Below are 20,346 nucleotides of genomic sequence, written 5' to 3'. Positions count from 1 at the left end.
TATACTTCTCCACCGGTCTCGTTGTTTCTTACCCCCTCTAGAGACCACACCCATTCCTCTATACTTCTCCACCGGTCTCGTTGTTTCCTTCCCCCCTCTAGAGACCACACCCATTCCTCTATACTTCTCCACCGGTCTCGTTGTTTCTTACCCCCTCTAGAGACCACACCCATTCCTCTATACTTCTCTACCGGTCTCGTTGTTTCTTACCCTTTCTAGAGACCACACCCATTCCTCTATACTTCTCTACCGGTCTCGTTCTTTCTTACCCCCTGTAGAGACCACACCCATTCCTCTATACTTCTCCACCGGTCTCGTTGTTTCTTACCTCCTGTAGAGACCACACCCATTCCTCTATACTTCTCCACCGGTCTCGTTGTTTCTTACCCCCTGTAGAGACCACACCCATTCCTCGATACTTCTCTACCGGTCTCGTTGTTTCTTACCCCCTCTAGAGACCACACCCATTCCTCTATACTTCTCTACCGACCTTGTTGTTTCTTACCCCCTCTAGAGACCACACCCATTCCTCGATACTTCTCCACCGGTCTCTTGTTTTTTCTCACCTCCTGTAGAGACCACACCCATTCCTCGATACTTCTCTACCGGTCTCGTTGTTTCTTACCCCCTCTAGAGACCACACCCATTCCTCTATACTTCTCTACCGACCTTGTTGTTTCTTACCCCCTCTAGAGACCATTCCCATTCCTCTATACTTCTCCACCGGTCTCGTTGTTTCTTACCTCCTCTAGAGACCACACCCATTCCTCTATACTTCTCCACCGGTCTCGTTGTTTCGTACCCCCTCTAGAGACCACACCCATTCCTCTATACTTCTCCATCGGTCTCGTTGTTTCGTACCCCCTCTAGAGACCACACCCATTCCTCTATACTTCTCCACCGGTCTCGTTGTTTCGTACCCCCTCTAGAGACCACACCCATTCCTCTATACTTCTCCACCGGCCTCGTTGTTTCTTACCTCCTGTAGAGACCACACCCATTCCTCTATACTTCTCTACCGGTCTCGTTGTTTCTTACCCCCTCTAGAGACCACACCCATTCCTCTATACTTCTCTACCGACCTTGTTGTTTCTTACCTCCTGTAGAGACCACACCCATTCCTCTATACTTCTCCACCGGTCTCGTTGTTTCTTACCCCCTGTAGAGACCACACCCATTCCTCTATACTTCTCCACCGGTCTCGTTGTTTCTTACCCCCTCTAGAGACCACACCCATTCCTCTATACTTCTCCACCGACCTTGTTGTTTCTTACCCCCTCTAGAGACCACACCCATTCCTCTATACTTCTCTACCGGTCTCGTTGTTTCTTACCCCCTCTAGAGACCACACCCATTCCTCTATACTTCTCCACCGGTCTCGTTGTTTCTTACCCCCTCTAGAGACCACACCCATTCCTCTATACTTCTCCACCGACCTTGTTGTTTCTTACCCCCTCTAGAGACCACACCCATTCCTCTATACTTCTCCACCGACCTTGTTGTTTCTTACCCCCTCTAGAGACCACACCCATTCCTCTATACTTCTCTACCGACCTTGTTGTTTCTTACCCCCTCTAGAGACCACACCCATTCCTCTATACTTCTCCACCGGCCTCGTTGTTTCTTACCTCCTGTAGAGACCACACCCATTCCTCTATACTTCTCTACCGGTCTCGTTGTTTCTTACCCCCTCTAGAGACCACACCCATTCCTCTATACTTCTCTACCGACCTTGTTGTTTCTTACCTCCTGTAGAGACCACACCCATTCCTCTATACTTCTCCACCGGTCTCGTTGTTTCTTACCCCCTCTAGAGACCACACCCATTCCTCTATACTTCTCTACCGGTCTCGTTGTTTCTTACCCCCTCTAGAGACCACACCCATTCCTCTATACTTCCCTACCGACCTTGTTGTTTCTTACCCCCTCTAGAGACCACACCCATTCCTCTATACTTCTCCACCGGTCTCGTTGTTTCTTACCTCCTGTAGAGACCACACCCATTCCTCTATACTTCTCCACCGGTCTCGTTGTTTCTTACCTCCTGTAGAGACCACACCATTTCCTCTATACTTCTCCACCGGTCTCGTTGTTTCTTACCCCCTCTAGAGATCACACCCATTCCTCTATACTTCTCCACCGGTCTCGTTGTTTCTTACCCCCTCTAGAGACCACACCCATTCCTCTATACTTCTCCACCGGTCTCGTTGTTTCTTACCCCCTCTAGAGACCACACCCATTCCTCTATACTTCTCTACCGGTCTCGTTGTTTCTTACCCCCTCTAGAGACCACACCCATTCCTCTATACTTCTCCACCGGTCTCGTTGTTTCTTACCCCCTCTAGAGACCACACCCATTCCTCTATACTTCTCTACCGGCCTCGTTGTTTCTTACCCTTTCTAGAGACCACACCCATTCCTCTATACTTCTCTACCGGTCTCGTTGTTTCTTACCCCCTGTAGAGACCACACCCATTCCTCTATACTTCTCCACCGGTCTCGTTGTTTCTTACCTCCTGTAGAGACCACACCCATTCCTCTATACTTCTCCACCGGTCTCGTTGTTTCTTACCCCCTGTAGAGACCACACCCATTCCTCGATACTTCTCTACCGGTCTCGTTGTTTCTTACCCCCTCTAGAGACCACACCCATTCCTCTATACTTCTCTACCGACCTTGTTGTTTCTTACCTCCTGTAGAGACCACACCCATTCCTCTATACTTCTCCACCGGTCTCGTTGTTTCTTACCCCCTCTAGAGACCACACCCATTCCTCTATACTTCTCTACCGGTCTCGTTGTTTCTTACCCCCTCTAGAGACCACACCCATTCCTCTATACTTCTCTACCGACCTTGTTGTTTCTTACCCCCTCTAGAGACCACACCCATTCCTCTATACTTCTCTACCGGTCTCGTTGTTTCTTACCCCCTCTAGAGACCACACCCATTCCTCTATACTTCTCTACCGACCTTGTTGTTTCTTACCCCCTCTAGAGACCACACCCATTCCTCTATACTTCTCCACCGGCCTTGTTGTTTCTTACCTCCTGTAGAGACCACACCCATTCCTCTATACTTCTCTACCGACCTTGTTGTTTCTTACCCCCTCTAGAGACCATTCCCATTCCTCTATACTTCTCCACCGGCCTCGTTGTTTCTTACCTCCTGTAGAGACCACACCCATTCCTCTATACTTCTCCACCGGTCTCGTTCTTTCTTACCCCCTCTAGAGACCACACCCAGTCCTCTATACTTCTCTACTGGTCTCGTTGTTTCTTACCCCCTCTAGAGACCACACCAATTCCTCTATACTTCTCTACCGGTCTCGTTGTTTCCTACCCCCTCTAGAGATCACACCCATTCCTCTATACTTCTCCACCGGTCTCGTTGTTTCTTACCCCCTCTAGAGACCACACCCATTCCTCTATACTTCTCCACCGGTCTCGTTGTTTCTTACCCCCTCTAGAGACCACACCCATTCCTCTATACTTCTCTACCGGTCTCGTTGTTTCTTACCCCCTCTAGAGACCACACCCATTCCTCTATACTTCTCTACCGACCTTGTTGTTTCTTACCCCCTCTAGAGACCACACCCATTCCTCTATACTTCTCCACCGGCCTCGTTGTTTCTTACCTCCTGTAGAGACCACACCCATTCCTCTATACTTCTCTACCGACCTTGTTGTTTCTTACCCCCTCTAGAGACCATTCCCATTCCTCTATACTTCTCCACCGGCCTCGTTGTTTCTTACCTCCTGTAGAGACCACACCCATTCCTCTATACTTCTCTACCGGTCTCGTTGTTTCTTACCCCCTGTAGAGACCACACCCATTCCTCGATACTTCTCTACCGGTCTCGTTGTTTCGTACCCCCTCTAGAGACCACACCCATTCCTCTATACTTCTCTACCGACCTTGTTGTTTCTTACCCCCTCTAGAGACCATTCCCATTCCTCTATACTTCTCTACCGGCCTCGTTGTTTCGTACCCCCTCTAGAGACCACACCCATTCCTCTATACTTCTCTACCGACCTTGTTGTTTCTTACCCCCTCTAGAGACCACACCCATTCCTCTATACTTCTCCACCGGTCTCGTTGTTTCTTACCCCCTCTAGAGACCACACCCATTCCTCTATACTTCTCTACCGGTCTCGTTGTTTCTTACCCCCTCTAGAGACCACACCCATTCCTCTATACTTCTCCACCGGTCTCGTTGTTTCTTACCCCCTCTAGAGACCACACCCATTCCTCTATACTTCTCTACCGGCCTCGTTGTTTCTTACCCTTTCTAGAGACCACACCCATTCCTCTATACTTCTCTACCGGCCTCGTTGTTTCTTACCCCCTCTAGAGACCACACCCATTCATCTATACTTCTCTACAGGTCCCGTTGTTTTTTCCTTTTCCCGACCAGAGACCATACCCACTCCTCTATACACGTCTCTAGCGGTCTCGTTGTGTCTTTCTTATCTCGGTATATGGTCTCTGCATCCCCATAACGAAGCCAGCCCGCCTGCTATAACCGAGATCAATTAAACTGCACTAGCCTAATTCACCCAAACCATCTTCAAAAAAGTTATAAAAAACACAAATAATGACACCCTGCCCAACCAGTGCTCAACGGAGTTATAAAGAAAGAACGCGGTACCCCAATGGAGAATATATTTGATATCATATGGAGATCGATACCAATAAAAAACCGGAAGCTATTTCCGCCCGATACGAGCAGCCCTTAACTTCATCGCCTGTCTGAGGCGCTAGGGGTCGCTGCTCCGCTTAACAGCGATAATTCCCCGCACGACCCTATTTCACGAACTGTCATCGCGGCGTTCGTCGTTCTCAGACATGGCTGCCAATAATATTTTCGCAGACAACGTGATCCCAATGAGAACTGACGGGGCCCGTGAGGTTTCCGGTCATACTCTTCATATGATTATGAAATTTCATTACGTGTCTCGCGACGGCCAACGCTGGAAAATGAACGAGGGCGTAAAGCGGCCGAAACGTATCTTACTGTCAGCAAACTTTCCTTAATATTTCTTGTCACAACGAACTGACAGACCAGTTTCGGCAACCAGACAGACTAGTGTGAATAAATTGTCCCTTGCGACATAAAATCTGATCAAAAATAATATCTGCAATAAATAAATGAAACGCCATTCCCCGTCGGGAATAGGTTCAGATTGGATAAACAGAATATTATTTTAGAAAAGCGAAAGCCGACGATGTTAAATCATGTATAATGACACTTACATATTACCTGTGAGGGACGCGGTCCCCGGATAGAACTTTCTAAAACAGACAAGGCAAACCAGCGCCAGAGACACCATTGTTTTTGCACCAACTCATTGGGGAAGAGGTCCTTCAATTTTTCAATATAAAGACGCGGTTATTGTCATCAATTATATTGCCGCGGACAAGCTTACCGCACAAAATTGTTACACAATGAATCAATATTTTTACAGGCACATAAAAGACACCGCAGGTGTATTTGCAGGGCTGCATGTTTTTATAACTAGTCCGGACGGAGAGCGGTAAGAATTGGTCCCCAACATGCCATTGTCCAGACTTCCACAACGATGCTGGTATTGTGTCATTGTGTGCAGCAAGCGTATTCCTGGTGGAGATGCGGCCCTGTTAGCAAATCTTGAAAGCTTTTTACATAATTCAGTTCTGTATATATTTCAAAGGGAGGAATAAAGCTTTTGAACTTTCGTTTTTTTCAGTTTTTTTCAAGTTTTTTAAAACGTCTTATAGTAGTAGTAGTAGTAGTAGTAGTAGTAGTAGTAGTAGTAGCAGTAGTAGTAGTAACCAGCCTGATTGTGCCAGGATCATCCAAACCCTCTTTGCTGCATTTTTAAAAATTTAATTTGTAAATAATAATAATAATTATAAAAATAATAATAGAGGAACACCATAAAGAAAAACCGTTCCAAGTCAAACTAACTGAAACAAGGAAAGATATATCCTGGATAGAACTTTGCTTCAAATTACGTTTCCCAGGGCAATCGATGATGATGATGATGATGATGATGATGATGATGATGATGATGATAAACATCATATTGATAATCATAAATATCACTGTAAATTTAGTTTTATTGTTCTTCAAATTCTATATAGTAGCATCCTCATTGTCGTGGTTATTTCTCTAATATGTTTTTGTTGTAGAATAACCCCCACCCTAATCCTATCTTTATTTATCTGTTTCGTTGATCAGGTCAGTCATGATCCCCATCCTGTTTAGACTAACATATAGTCTCCGAAATGAAGTTACCTATGAGGTTAGATTAGAATAATTCTTATTAAGGAAACCTCGAGTATAACGAACCATCTTAATTTCCGAGCTGAAATGGCTGAATAAAAGCTGCTATGGGGTTGTGAAGGGCTGAAAATGGTACGTGGGGAATAAGGGCGTGTGTGGGGGGGGGGGGGGGGGGGACTGTTTTATTAAATAACATGTTCTTGGGTCTGTATTCGCTCTTCACGCCGAAGACCCGGGTTCAATTGCCGACATGGGTACAATGTGTGAAGCCCATTTCCGGTGTCCCCCGCCGTGATATTGCTGGAATATTGCTAAAAGCGGCGTAAAATCAAACTCACTCACTCACTCACTCACTCACTCACTCACTCACTCACTCACTCACGGGTCTGTAAGAGAGACTGGCATTCTTACCTTTTGTTATCATCCTTGCCGTTCAAAGTTTGGCCAAGCCAAAAACTTAAATGTTTTTTAATTTTATATATTTTATAATTAATATTTTTAATTTATTATTTCTATTTTGTCGCTTTTTAAAGCACGATTCCCTACCCGAATTACCTAATTGTAATAATGGTGTAGCTATTATGTCTGTCATATCGGTATCATCATCCTGAATAATGTTGTCGCTAGTGTCGCTGCCATAATCGGTATCACTGTTATCATAATGATAATGACCATATTAATAATATATGTACGTTATATGTTATTGTAGATGTAATTGGGCGGTCGGGTAGCCTCGTGGTTAAAGCGTTCGCTCGTCACGCCGAAGACCCGGGTTCGATTCCCGACATGGGTACAATGTGTGAAGCCCATTTCCGGTGTCCCCCGCCGTGATATTGCTGGAATGTTGCTAAAAGCGGCGTAAAACCATACTCACTCACTCACTGTATATTTAATTGTTGATGTAATTGTTGTTCTTCATTCTCAGCGGCGTTGTCACGATGACGTCACGGTGGCAGTTCTTGTTGTGCCTGGCTGTGTAGTGTATGACTAGCGGGCAATATACCTACATCCGTAACATACAATCAAGCGGTGTACGAAATCCAACAGCCAGGATAAATTAGTGAAGGAGACAAGATGAAAGAGCGCAGGACGTGCACGGTATAACTTCCTCGGACACAGGTTATTTCGAGATGATTATTCACTATTCCGTCCTGTCACATACATCAGGTTATAATTTGCCGGAGTGAGAGAAAAAAATCCTCCAATTACAAAATATCCGACACTATAATCCAAATAGATTGCTTCGACACAAGGCATTTACGAACAACCAGATATCAATGACAATATATACAAACACGTCCCATTACGGCGTGTTGCAGTTAATAATCTATTGAAGACAACCGTCGTTTCGTTTTAAAGGGCTTTGCGTTGTGTTTTTTTACCCGGGGAGGTACCTGGTGTGGATTTGGTTGGCGATATTAGGGTCGATAATGTGCATGCAAAATATTCACACCAGGATCGGTATGTGACAACATGAGGTATTTATTTATTAGTTTATTTTTTTTAAATAATTAGATTGTGTTTTTAATGTTGTGTGAGAGTTCGGTGCTACCGGTAGGGCAGGGCACGTTTACCCTTTTCGCGAACACCTGGTGTCATCCCCGATTTTCAGTGATCCATTCATATAATTGTCACCGCCTTTTAAACTCAATGGAATCTACATGTATTTCCATGGATAATCGACAATGGTTATTCTCTGGCGTTGACGTATATTTACAGTAGACGTATTTGTAATGCCACTTTAACAGATGTTTTCACTTCGCACATTGTTTGCATGTACTGTTAACTACGGTTATAACGAACTCAAAGGGACTACTAATTTTAGTTCGTTATAACCGTAGTTCGTTATAAGCATATATACAGCATAACTACAGCAAATAGTCGGGACAAAAAAGTAAGTTCGTTATATCCGTCAGTTCGTAATAAGCGTGTTCGTTATAACCGTAGTTTACTGTATTTGTAACTAAAAATCAATTTTATAAATATGTTGATATGGTGAATATAATTTTTAAAATACCTTGATAGGACCGTTCATCACGTACTAACATAGAGAACTCTCTCGGGTTTAACTCGAGCCAACTTGCAATGATATGATAAATCAGTCTCGTAGTTAATGCTATCCCTAATTAGACAGAATGTCTCAGTTTTATACAATTGTCTTAATTAAAACGTCTAGACATAGACTGGAAATGAGCTCCAGAATGTGGAAAACAACCCTCTTTAATCTGACATACACAATCTAATATACATGTTATATTTCGTATGTTCTGTGAACATGATGCGCATATGTTTCATACTTCCTCATCCAATGCGTGAGTGAGTCGCACCTGCTGAATCCCTATGGAGTACCACCCCAACACTGTCACTCCGAACCAGTTGGCACTTACTGATAAACTCACGCTCAGCGTCAGCTACTTACAAATTCAGTCAGGGAACGAGGGCTGCTAACCTACCGTTGTTTGGGCACCTCGACGAGCATGGCACTCGGGAGGGGTGAAGTTTACAGGGGGGATAGCTTGATCACAACGTGGGTAAATCCCCAATAAAACACAACAGCCTGTGAAATCAACACAGTTTCCACCAGATCCGCCCGAGTATCGTTATTCAGTTAGCTACTTTCCGGTGGGGCCCTACATGAAAGCTTTCTACCATAACCCACCACTAAGCCAAACGGAATAAAATAAATGTTCAAATAAATTGGGCTTTAGAGGGATTAAGTGCTTTTTGGAGACACATTCGGGGTCGGGAGACCATCTTTATACGTATAGGCCAAATTTTAACAAAACAAATGTACACTAAAGAGGGCAAGACTTGAAGAATTCTGCAAATCCTTCTTACCTTCATTTGTCTTATAAGTAAATTCTGATTATGATAATGACACGCCAATGTTTTTTTTAACGTAAACGGTAATAAATCATCGACTGAAAAGGGAAATGGCCGCGTATGTCAGTATTAATACGCTGATAATAAACTTTTTTTTTTGGTCAGCAAAGTCGTTATTTCTCCTTGACAACCTATTGGCAAAGACATTCAAAGAGCGACACCCTATAACCAAATCCATTTTCTTCATTTGTCTTTATGAGATCTCTGAATCATTATGAATGTTTTTTTGTGACATTCTCATTTCTTCCAGGTAATAACCGACATTAAGAATCAAATAAAACGCCCGAAAATCATATTTCGGTATGCTTCTCCGTCTACTAAGCTCAGTGAAATTGGTGAGCAGGGGGATTGTTTTAATTAGAATGTAGCCTTGTGTATTAGATCCGTGCGAGTGATTCCGTCCAACGACTGGTAGCCAGAACTAATAAGACGTCACTAATTTTAATACAACACCAAATGGTAAACACCAATTTTGATAAACCCTCGTTGTTGTCCGGACCGAGTTTTCATGATCTGTTCATTTTTAGGGAACGGTATTATTTTCTCAACAACTAATTAAGACTCAGATAGGATATTAACTCGGCCACCTTCCAGCTGATCTGGAAACGGTAACTAATTTGCAATGGTTGAATTTCAGTTTCCCAAAAAAGAATGGATATTGTTGTAATTGAACTCAAAACGTCTAACACCTTCAGGGTGTCTGTCCAATCGTGGCCCTCTTCATTAATATTGGACTTTTCTTTGTTTTTTTATGACCCCTTTTGTTTCATTCGTGGGTTACGGTGATCAACACTTCAGGGTTTGACTTGGTTCTATCCTTGCTCTTGGATGAAATTGGGTGTAATGGTAGAACTCGTTCTCAGTGAATTGGTAGAACACGTTCTTAGTGCTTTGATAGAACACATTCTTAGTGTAATGGTAGAACTCGTTCTTAGTGCATTGATAGAACTCGTTCTTATTGTGATGGTAAAACTCATTTTTAGTGTACTGATAGAACTCGTTCTTAAGGTAATGGTAGAACTCGTTCTTGATGTAATGGTAGAACCCGTTCTTAGTATAAGGGTAGAACTCGTTCTTAGTGTAAGGGTAGAACTCGTTCTTAGTGTAAGGGTAGAACTCGTTCTTAGTGTAATTGTAGAACTCGTTCTTAGTGTAATTGTAGAATTCGTTCTTAGTGTAATTGTAGAACTCATTCTTAGTGTAATGGTAGAACTCGTTCTAAGTGTAATGGTAGAACTCGTTCTTAGTGTATTGACAGAACTCGTTCTTAGTGTAATTGTAGAACTCATTCTTAGTGTAATGGTAGAACTCGTTGTTAGTGTAAGGGTAGAACTCATTCTAAGTGTAATGGTAGAACTCGTTCTTAGTGTATTGACAGAACTCGTTCTTAGTGTAATGGAAGCACTCATTCTTGGTGTAATCTACAGCAGTACACCTGCCATGCGACGGCGGCCTGAAAACAAACCAGACAATCAAGTGATAGTTAAACAAAAAAACACAGTGACAAAGTGATAGTGCACTTACTGATTTTGTTGAAAGTAATAAAAATGATACGTTATTTTTTAATTATGTTTGCTGTGTACAAGTGCAAAGATCCTGCTGCTTACAAGTAAAGAGAAACATTTAAGAAATATGTTCCATTGCAACACAGTGTGGACAGTTTTGTTGTCTCGACCCCAACATTTCTTTGTAGTTGACTCAGTATTCTTTTTATAGCTCATTTTTTATATGATTATATAACTCCGAATATGGTATAATTGTAGAACCATTATTGGAATTGTATAACTCATACTAAGTATAATGGTCTAACTCATTTTAGAATGATGTATAACTCATTCTTAGTATAATTGTATACATCACTCTTGTCACAATGGTATAACTCAATCTTGGTCAAATGGTTTAGCTCATTCTTGGCATGGCAGTATAACTCATTTTAGTATGATGGTATAGCTCATTCTTAGTATAATAGTTTTGCTCATTCTTAGTATATAACTCATTCATAGTTAAAGAAGATATTTAGATACACTGAAAAGACGCGGGGAAACGCACTCACTAAGTCAAGAAAACCGACCGCCAAACTTCCCTCATATACTTGTGTCCACAATACTTTCATAATGTGGGAAAAACATCCCAGGTTTTCGAAGGTCGTCGTCATCATCATCATCATCATCATCATCATCATCATCATCGCCATCTCTTAGCTTTTCTTCATCATTTGTCTTCTTCGCTGTCGCCATCCACATTAGGTAGTAGTAGTAGTAGTCGTCGTCGTCGTAGTAGTAGTAGTAGTAGTAGTAGTAGTAGTAGTAGTAGTAGTAGTAGTAGTAGTAGTAGTAGTAGTAGTAGTAGTTGTTGTTGTTGCAGTAGAGTAGTAGTAGTGTTGCTGTTATAAGTAGTATCAGTAATATATATTTTTCCTTAATGTACTCCCCCGTAACTATGATGAAAATTTCAACTGTTCGCAAATGGAATAATAACGATGTATCATCTGACCTTAAATGCCCATATACAGGTAGGAAACAAAATGTTTGGCGGATAGAGTCACAGAGACTGTTGAGTCAATGGGGGCAGTTATAGTGACGTACTGTTGAGTCAATGGGGGCAGTTATAGTGACGCACTGTTGATTCGACAGCGGGCAGAGGAAAGTTAACTCCTTACAATCAAATGTTTAATGTTGACACAATATGCATCTCTAAACATATTGGCTGTTGTTTCAGTTAAGTCAGAGATCGTCCATTGGCACATCATCATATCCCGTTTCCTTGGAATGAGATACACGCTCTCTTTATCTGTTATTAAGGACGCCATTAATGCCCCTGACCTCTGCCCCAGCAACGACTACCCCGGGGCGGTGATGGGGGCAAGCTGCCAAATCTCTTGACCACCGTCCCAAGAGGTTTGCGGAAAGTTTGTGATCATATTTACAACAGCTCATCGCCATGCGGACTAATATTTGTCCATGCGTGACCTGTCGTGCTCCGGACATGGCCGGAGAGCCCCCATACGCGGGGAGCAAACAGCCCCCTCATGTCGCGAGAGGCCAATTACAAGCAGCCACGGGGCTGCACTAGTGGGACGGGGAAATATGATAGCTATTCAACTGACACCTTCGCAGTTTTCTCTCAAAACCTAATACTAGTTGACAGGCAAATGCTACTTGCCGTTCCAACCACGTGCATCCCATTCAACCGTTATTGAGTGGCGGGTGGGACGATGGAAAATTTGACTTCAAAATAAGATAAACTATACCCTTGAATTAACGCCCAGTCATTATTCTCGTCTCCCTATATATATATTCTCGGGGCTGCAGGTGCTGAGCGGAACTGTATGTACGATGTTCAAGGGTTTAGAGTTTCGCCTACAAAGTCCATTCGGACTGTTTCCAGTATCGTACAATTAATAAGTGGAGATTGTTAGAAAAGTAGTCAAAGTTCTTCGCTTTGATTATTAGGAAATACATACATATTTATTGAACTCCAAATGTCTCAATGTGAAAGGTTTGAAAGCTTGACTAACGCTTTGCCTCTAAAATTAAAGTTGTTTTCTGTTAAATTATCTTTTGATATATAACAGGAATAATACCTCAAGCCTCGAGCTGGTTTGAATTTACAGATGTTTACGAAATAGTTTGAAATCAAGTTGTTAATGCTGAGCATACTGAATATTTATAAATGCATATACATTTTCAGCTTATTCACATACCGCGATCCATTTCTCCATCCTCGATTACCCATTGTATTGTTACACAATACACTGGATAACAGAGTATGCCTTTACCTTCAAGTCGTCAGCCATGCCAGGGATGCAACCTTTGTCAACACTCCTCAAACAGACGTAATAAATGTTTGACAATGTTTGTTCGTTGGTTCGAATCCCAGATACGCTGTTTATCGTCCTTGGTTTTTTAAACAGTATGCACAGTGGTCTAAGGCGCTGAATTCGCTGTAAATAGTTGCGCCCCTTAGACAAGCAAGGATCCGAAACATCGTGATAAAACTCAATCATTATTCAAAGTGACGCCAAGCCCAACTCACTCACGCAATCACGTTAAAATGGAACAAAAAACACAATTTCTTCTCGCTCATATCCCTCTATATCCCCAAACACCATCCGAACAGAGGCTGTGACCCTATTTGCACTCGACATTAACCCTACAGCATAGTATCGATGTTTAGTTGGATAAACTTCGCTTAACACGCTTTCAGACCTAACCCCGACGTCCGCTTACCCCCTTACAAGTCGAGATACCCGCCCCCAAGTTGTCAGTCAATCCCTCAGTCACCAAAAACGCTGACCCGTGAAAGTCAGCTACCCAGTATTCTCCACCAATTAAACTGGTTCTGTCTCTGTTTCGCGCTAGCTGCTTCTCTATGCTCGGCTAATTAGTGCACATAACCGTTATACCCCACCCAGGGGACTCCGCTCTCGTCTACATGCCACCCTCCCCCCGAATGAGCGCGTTACACACGGCACGATAATTGAATCCATGCAGTATAATTGGTGAACAGTTGCAGCCTCTATTTCAGGACCTAAGCCCTATTAGGAATTATCATGAAAATTAAATGTTCTCGCTGTTGCGCAATAATTTGATTTACTGAAAGAGCTGTTTATTTCGATATCATAATTACACCTTTGAATTATTCATGCAGTATCATACAATAGAATATCGAATGAACTGGGACAAATTTGTCAAATTTTGTCTGTCAGACGTTGATGCGAAATTAATTTGACCGTTTTAGTTAATGCCAATGTCCAAATTTCTATATTCTGACTATAACGTATAGATGAACAGAGAACCCGGGGGACAGGGGGCCTTCTCGCGATGCCGCTGATTATTGTACATTGCGTGAAGGCATTTACAATCTATTCTGACATGTATATAATGTGCATTCCCGACGGTGTTTTGTAAATGATGTGTAAACCGTCAATTTTGAGCAATAAATAAGATATTTAGTACCTTTCAATAAAACCTTGGCACAAAAATAACCATTACACCGATGACGTCAGCCATGTAAGGTATCGCTAATTTCATGAGGTTTCTAGTTCATGTTTAGTCTGCTGCAGTCGGATTGTGTCGCCTTTGACCTTGCGTGAAAGCGGTTATCCGGGTCACGCAAACGTTTCATTTCAAGTTCACTGATATTCTAAAACATTTCAAAAGAAAATGAAGATGTTGACCGTTTGAATAATAAATAGCTGGGGTGCATGAGTGAGTGAGTTAGTATGGTTTTACGCCGCTTTTAGCAGTATTCCACAGACATCACGGCGTGGGACACCCGGTGTGCATGAGGTTTATTACCCGTTATACGGTTTCTGTGTAAGGAAAACAGACATTCGCCGAATACAACAAATAAACAAACATTTTTACGAATATTTCATATTTTATGGGTACTTTGACTCAATTACTCATACTCACGCATCTGACCGATATTTATAACTTTTTTCCAAAAAAATATTTTCTTAAATAAACATATTTTTTTGCCTTTACACGGTTTTAGTGGGTAAGAAAATAATGCCGTCGAAACCAAACGCTACAAAACTCAGATTACATAGAAGTGAAAAGCTGTACATAGTAACTGCTCCACCCGCTGTTCCCTTTCGCTACCCGCGGACCGTCACGTGATTGACAGATCACGTGGTCGTTGTCAACACTGTGACAAGCCAACCCTCATCCCATCTCACTAACAGCGATAACTTGAAGAGTGCCACTTGACGGCTTGGCTACAGCAAACAAGCTTGTCAATGACCATTCGCGGCTGAATGAGCCGGCCAATATGTATTCAATAATCTGCGCTGTATGATCACACGTCGTAACTGTCTGCTCGCGGTGTTGCTCGCATTAACGCCGTGTAGGATTTGTTCTTAATGTTTGTGCAAGGAAATTGACAGTAGATGGCGCCGGTCGCTATGTGTTGGACAGCATCTGGGCAGGGCGGTGGACATAATTACTGGTTTCCTCGCATCACCATAACAATCGCCATATCAGAATAACCCGCTGTTAATACACGCTGATTGTCAGATTCCGATGGGAAGCGCGCTAACGGTAAACACATTCATAAAGTCAGCCGTCCGACTGTGGTCAATGGTGGTCACTTGAAAAGTCTATCAGTAAGCCGATCAGACAGTGGATACTTGCGGTCATCACCTTCATGAAATCTCCGATTTGGGCATGAATATTGGCTTGCAAATGACGGGGGAGTCTAGTAGAGCTGTAGCTAACTGCCACGGTAGGGTTTGGGAGCCTGGAGAGCATTTCACACTGGCATATATTGTCGAGAGGGTCTTTGAAGTTTAGCAGTTACTGACATGATACGAACACGCGTGGCGTGTTGTTAAGTGTCAATGAATACATAAATAATCGTTGGGACAGGAAAACCTACGGTGAAAATGTCATTAAATGTGGATTTTGTACTTGAATGGCGCATATGCACAATATGTCGTTTTAACGCTCCTACGACAGGTACCGCTTCAGTGTCGTTTGCGACATTAACGTTACAAGTTCTACGACATTAACGTTACAACGGTCTACTATAAATATCACAATTTCTACATGTGCAACAACATCTTCTTCCACAAAATCTGCTACTGAATACGATACGACAAATTCCCCTGCAACATCTTCGACGACAGATACCGCTACATCTTCCACGAGAAATACCGCTATATCTTCTACGACAAATACCGGGTATGGTACTTACAAACCAAGGGTACTTATCAATACAAATCACGGATTCGAACCACGATTATTGGATCCTAGCACGACTAAGGGACTTAAGCCTGTTCCATAGTGCTAGCGCACTGCGATACCTTGCTAGAGGTTAACATGGAAAGCCCATTTACACACTATACAGACGCCTAACAGACCAATCCTTGTTTTATCCTGTTTATGCCAAGCGCCAGGTAGGGTAACTGCAAGTGCCATCTGTAACGTCTTCAGGTACTGACGTGGCCGGGGATCGAACCATCGACCTTCCTCTCTCCGTACAGGTGAGGTGAGGTGGTTTAACGTCGCGTCCAAGATTATTGCACTTATATAGCGACGTGCATGCACGTGTGTGTGTGTGTGTGTGTGTGTGTGTTCGTGCGGCTGCTTGTACTAGTCCGGACTGATGCCGATTTATAGTGCTAGCTCACTGAGATACCATGCCGCAGTTTAACGTGAATATCCCACTCAGACACAGTAACCTGACTCCGAGCAGACCAGTCCTTGTTTTAATAGCCGAGCGCCAGACAGGGTAACAACAAGTACCATCTTTTAACGTCTTTTGGTATGACGCGTCCGGGGATCGAACCCCGGACCTTCCGCTCTCCGGGCGGACGCTCTACCACTAGACCACGGATGCGGTCCTCTCTCCGTACAGACGCTCTATTCACTTCACCACGGAGACGGTTTGGTAGAATTGTAAAGACGTTACTGATAGTTATTGTCCCGGAAACGCAGTTTCCGTATAAGCAAGGTCCATTTGAAACGACCACGTTCCACTTACCTGTTAATAACTGGCTTGGTTGAATGATGGTGTAGTAGTACGTTAAGGATTACATCGTTGAAAGTGAATGTTGTTTGATGCCGCAGTCAGCAATATAACAGCTATATCATGGCGGTATGCGAACAAGCGACTCGGGACCAGGCAGACCAGTTGTTGAGAGTTTGAACCGAGATCCAAACCGCAGTCAAGGGCTGGAATATTGTTAGGTGCGGCGTTAAACAACCAACAGACCAATACCTTTAACACGAGCCCTTTATTGTAACGGGGGCGGTCGGGTAGCCTAGTGGTTAAAGCGTTTGCTCGTCACGCCGAACACCCGGGTTGTTCGATTCACGACATTGGTACAATGTGTGAAGCCCATTTCTGGTGTCCCCCGCCGTGATATTGCTGGAATATTGCTAAAAGCGGCGTAAAAACCATACTCACTCACTCACATTGGGGGCACGGGTGGCCCAGTCGTCTAAGGCGCCGCAATTCGCCGTGCAGAGTTGCGTCCCTTGGGCACGCCAGAAACCTATGATTGTGTGTTCGAATCCCGGTTCGCCCCGATTATGTTTCTAGGTTTGTCAGCACCATACCCATACTCGTGGGTTTCACCGAAGTGGTAAACGCCCGAAACCTGCATCACTTCGGGCTTTCCTCCCACATTAAGCTGACACGCCGCGATATAACTGGAATACTGATAAAAGCGGCGTTAAACCCAACTCACTCACTCACTCACTTATTGTCACGATGGAAAACCCAGCGCCAATGAAACTAATAATGGCTTGAGACCTGTCGAATATACCGCCAGAAATGTGTATCTTCTTCATATTCATGCCACATATGTCATCATTATTCTGCTTACACACAAACCAAAATACTTTCATCCGATCCATAGTATACTAGTAAGTAAGAGTGAATGTTTCGCGCCACCTTTAGCAATATTCCAGCTAAAATACGACTAGAATCATAAAACCCACGGATAGAATTAAACACGGGTCCGCGGCACGACGAGCCAAGGCCGCTTCATTGCAACAACCGTAGGATACGACAACGACAGCATTTGTCACACAATGCTTGACCTGAGTTCTGCCCGATCCTTCGTCTGAACAGTACGCCATCTCTGATTGGTTGACAAATGCTTTCTATTCTTTTAGTTACATATTCGACCGACCACTATGACAACCTTGCGATATACTGTGGTACAATGTATCGAAATGCTCCGATAATCGGTTAATCGTAAGAGACGTAGAAATAACTAATCAAGACAGAGTGACCGCTTTAATCACCAGGTTTAGTCTGCGGGGATTTTTTTTCAATTCCAAGAATTGATGTCAAATGTTGTAGCAGAAAACCATGTTATTTACGAACGCTGGACATCTGGACTTCGGACTCTCGCAATATATTTTTTCAAGAAAGTACTAAACCAGCATTTCGGTCAACCTCGGCCCACGTGACGTGAACCAGACCCTGAAGATGACGTCCACTATGTTTGATCTTGCCGCTCACAACATTAGTAAGTGAAACAACTCTGTGATTTACCCGTCATTCAGCGCCCAACATGGCAGAAGACCTTCATCACTTCTGGAATATTTTAAATTCCTGGCCAGACCATATAGTTATGGTCAGACAAGCAATCTTTACACGCATTGGTAAATCGGATCAGTTTAAGTATTTATTGTTGGTTGGTAATAACAGTACAAGTAACGGTAAATATAATGAAGATTTAGATAGACTTACGTTTTTTGTGTGGAAATCACATAAGTTCTATACTATTATACAGTATACGACTGGGGTTACCCTGTCCAAGATATGACAAGTGAGCACGTGAGGAAAACATACTGTTAGTGTTTGGTATAAGATCGGCAACGTTCGCTAAGTGTAAAGTATATAGGCGTCAACAAATGATTGTCGAAATAATGTCACGAAGTTGTACAGTCTTTGAAACGGACCCTCCGCAAAGGGTTGAACGACCACGCCTTTCTTACGACGCGTGCGTAATTACTTATCTATTTAAGGAATAGATATTTACCCACCTGTCCAGTTCATTTTTCTTTCTATCCTATGTCAGATTTCAGTGAAAAAACATTCATGCCATAATTCACTTTTTATATGAACTATCCACATCATCTATTCAAGTAATCAACGCATCTAGGGGTGCAATATTTTCACGAACGTCTAAAGATGCAAAAAACATGTAAAACATCTTTGGATGCCAAACATCTCGGGATATAATAAACACCATATACATATGTAGTGATGCAATGCATGTCCCAAACATCTCGGGGATATAATAAACATCATATACATCTGTAGTGATGCAATGCATGTCCTAAACATCTCGGGATATAATAAACACCATATACATCTGTAGTGATGTAATGCATGTCCCAAAATCTCGGGATATAATAAGCACCATATACATCTGTAGTGATGCAATACATGTCCAAAACATCTCGGGATATAATAAACACGATATGCATCTGTAGTGATGCAATGCATGTCCCAAACATCTAGGGTTATAATAAACACCATATACATCTGTAGTGATGTAATGCATGTCCCAAACATCTCGGGATACAATAAGCACCATATACATCTGTAGTGATGCAATGCATGTCCCAAACATCTCGGTATATAATAAACACGATATGCATCTGTAGTGATGCAATGCATGTCTCAAACATCTAGGGATATAATAAACACCATATACATCTGTAGTGATGTAATGCATGTCCCAAAATCTCGGGATATAATAAGCACCATATACATCTGTAGTGATGCAATGCATGTCCCAAACATCTCGGGAAACACCGAACACTTCATACATCCAAGGATGCAGTACATTTGCCCCAAACATCTGGGGATGCAATAACTATGTCCCAACATCTAGAAATGCACTAAACACCCTACACAACTATAGGGATGCAATATGTAAGTACCAAACATCTGAGGATGCAACAAACACCCCAAACAACTAGGGATGCAATAAATATGTCCTAAACACCAAGGGATGCAACAAACATCTCTAACATCTAGAGATGCAATAAATATGTTCCGAACATCAAATAAACATCTTCAATAAACATCTCTAACATCTAGGTATCCAATAAGCATCATTAACACCTAATCCAATGTATTTATATTTAGGTATGCAAATAACACATCTCAAACATCTAGGTATCCAATACCCAGATCTTTAACACCTAGGTATTCATTAAACTTATCCCAAGCCTTTGGGGCGCACCATTCATGTCATCTCGGTATACAAAGTATGAAAGTATAAACCATTTAATTATTTTTTGCTTTTCAAATTAAATAACTATTTAAGATTATGAATAGTCCTATTCCTCTGTCGGTGTTGACTCCACATTTCCACATCACATCTGAAATGTGTGCCATGGCGTCCAGCACTCTAGACCTAATATTGAACAACCATGATGAAAATCTAAAACATCCAAATCTTTTCCAAATATATATATTTCACTTAACATTGCAATTCTACAACTCTTCTACCACACAGATTGTCAATTCACCATACAGACGAAATGCCTATACCACTCTCCATGACATCCTATTATATTCCCAACATCCTAACGCCCTCTACATCAAATCCTTTCATCCGAGTAGATAGCATTCCGATATACATCTAGCCACGTAATACCTCAAGAAGCAAAACCGAAGCGTAAGAGGAATTCTCTGCCTTTGAGCTCGCCATTCACAGGTGT

At 42.6% G+C, this 20,346-nt stretch overlaps 1 protein-coding gene across 1 annotated transcript in view; it reads right to left on the bottom strand.

Moving 5' to 3' along the window:
* Positions 1 to 9,934: 9,934 nt before the first annotated feature.
* Positions 9,935 to 20,346, bottom strand: part of LOC125381617 (protein PFC0760c-like) — a gene marked incomplete at its 5' end in the record, with an annotated part of 78,935 nt that continues 68,523 nt past the window's right edge. Inside the window, one exon of the mRNA XM_048398702.1 lies at positions 9,935 to 10,366. Within this exon, the coding sequence (XP_048254659.1) occupies positions 9,935 to 10,366 (432 nt within the window). The remainder of the gene's footprint in view (positions 10,367 to 20,346) is intronic.

This window comes from Haliotis rufescens, unplaced genomic scaffold, assembly GCF_023055435.1.
Source record: "Haliotis rufescens isolate VD_foot unplaced genomic scaffold, xgHalRufe1.0.p SCAF_19, whole genome shotgun sequence".
NCBI lineage: Eukaryota > Metazoa > Mollusca > Gastropoda > Lepetellida > Haliotidae > Haliotis > Haliotis rufescens.
Note: the sequence above shows the minus strand (reverse complement) of the source record. Positions and strands in the feature narration are given on the sequence as shown.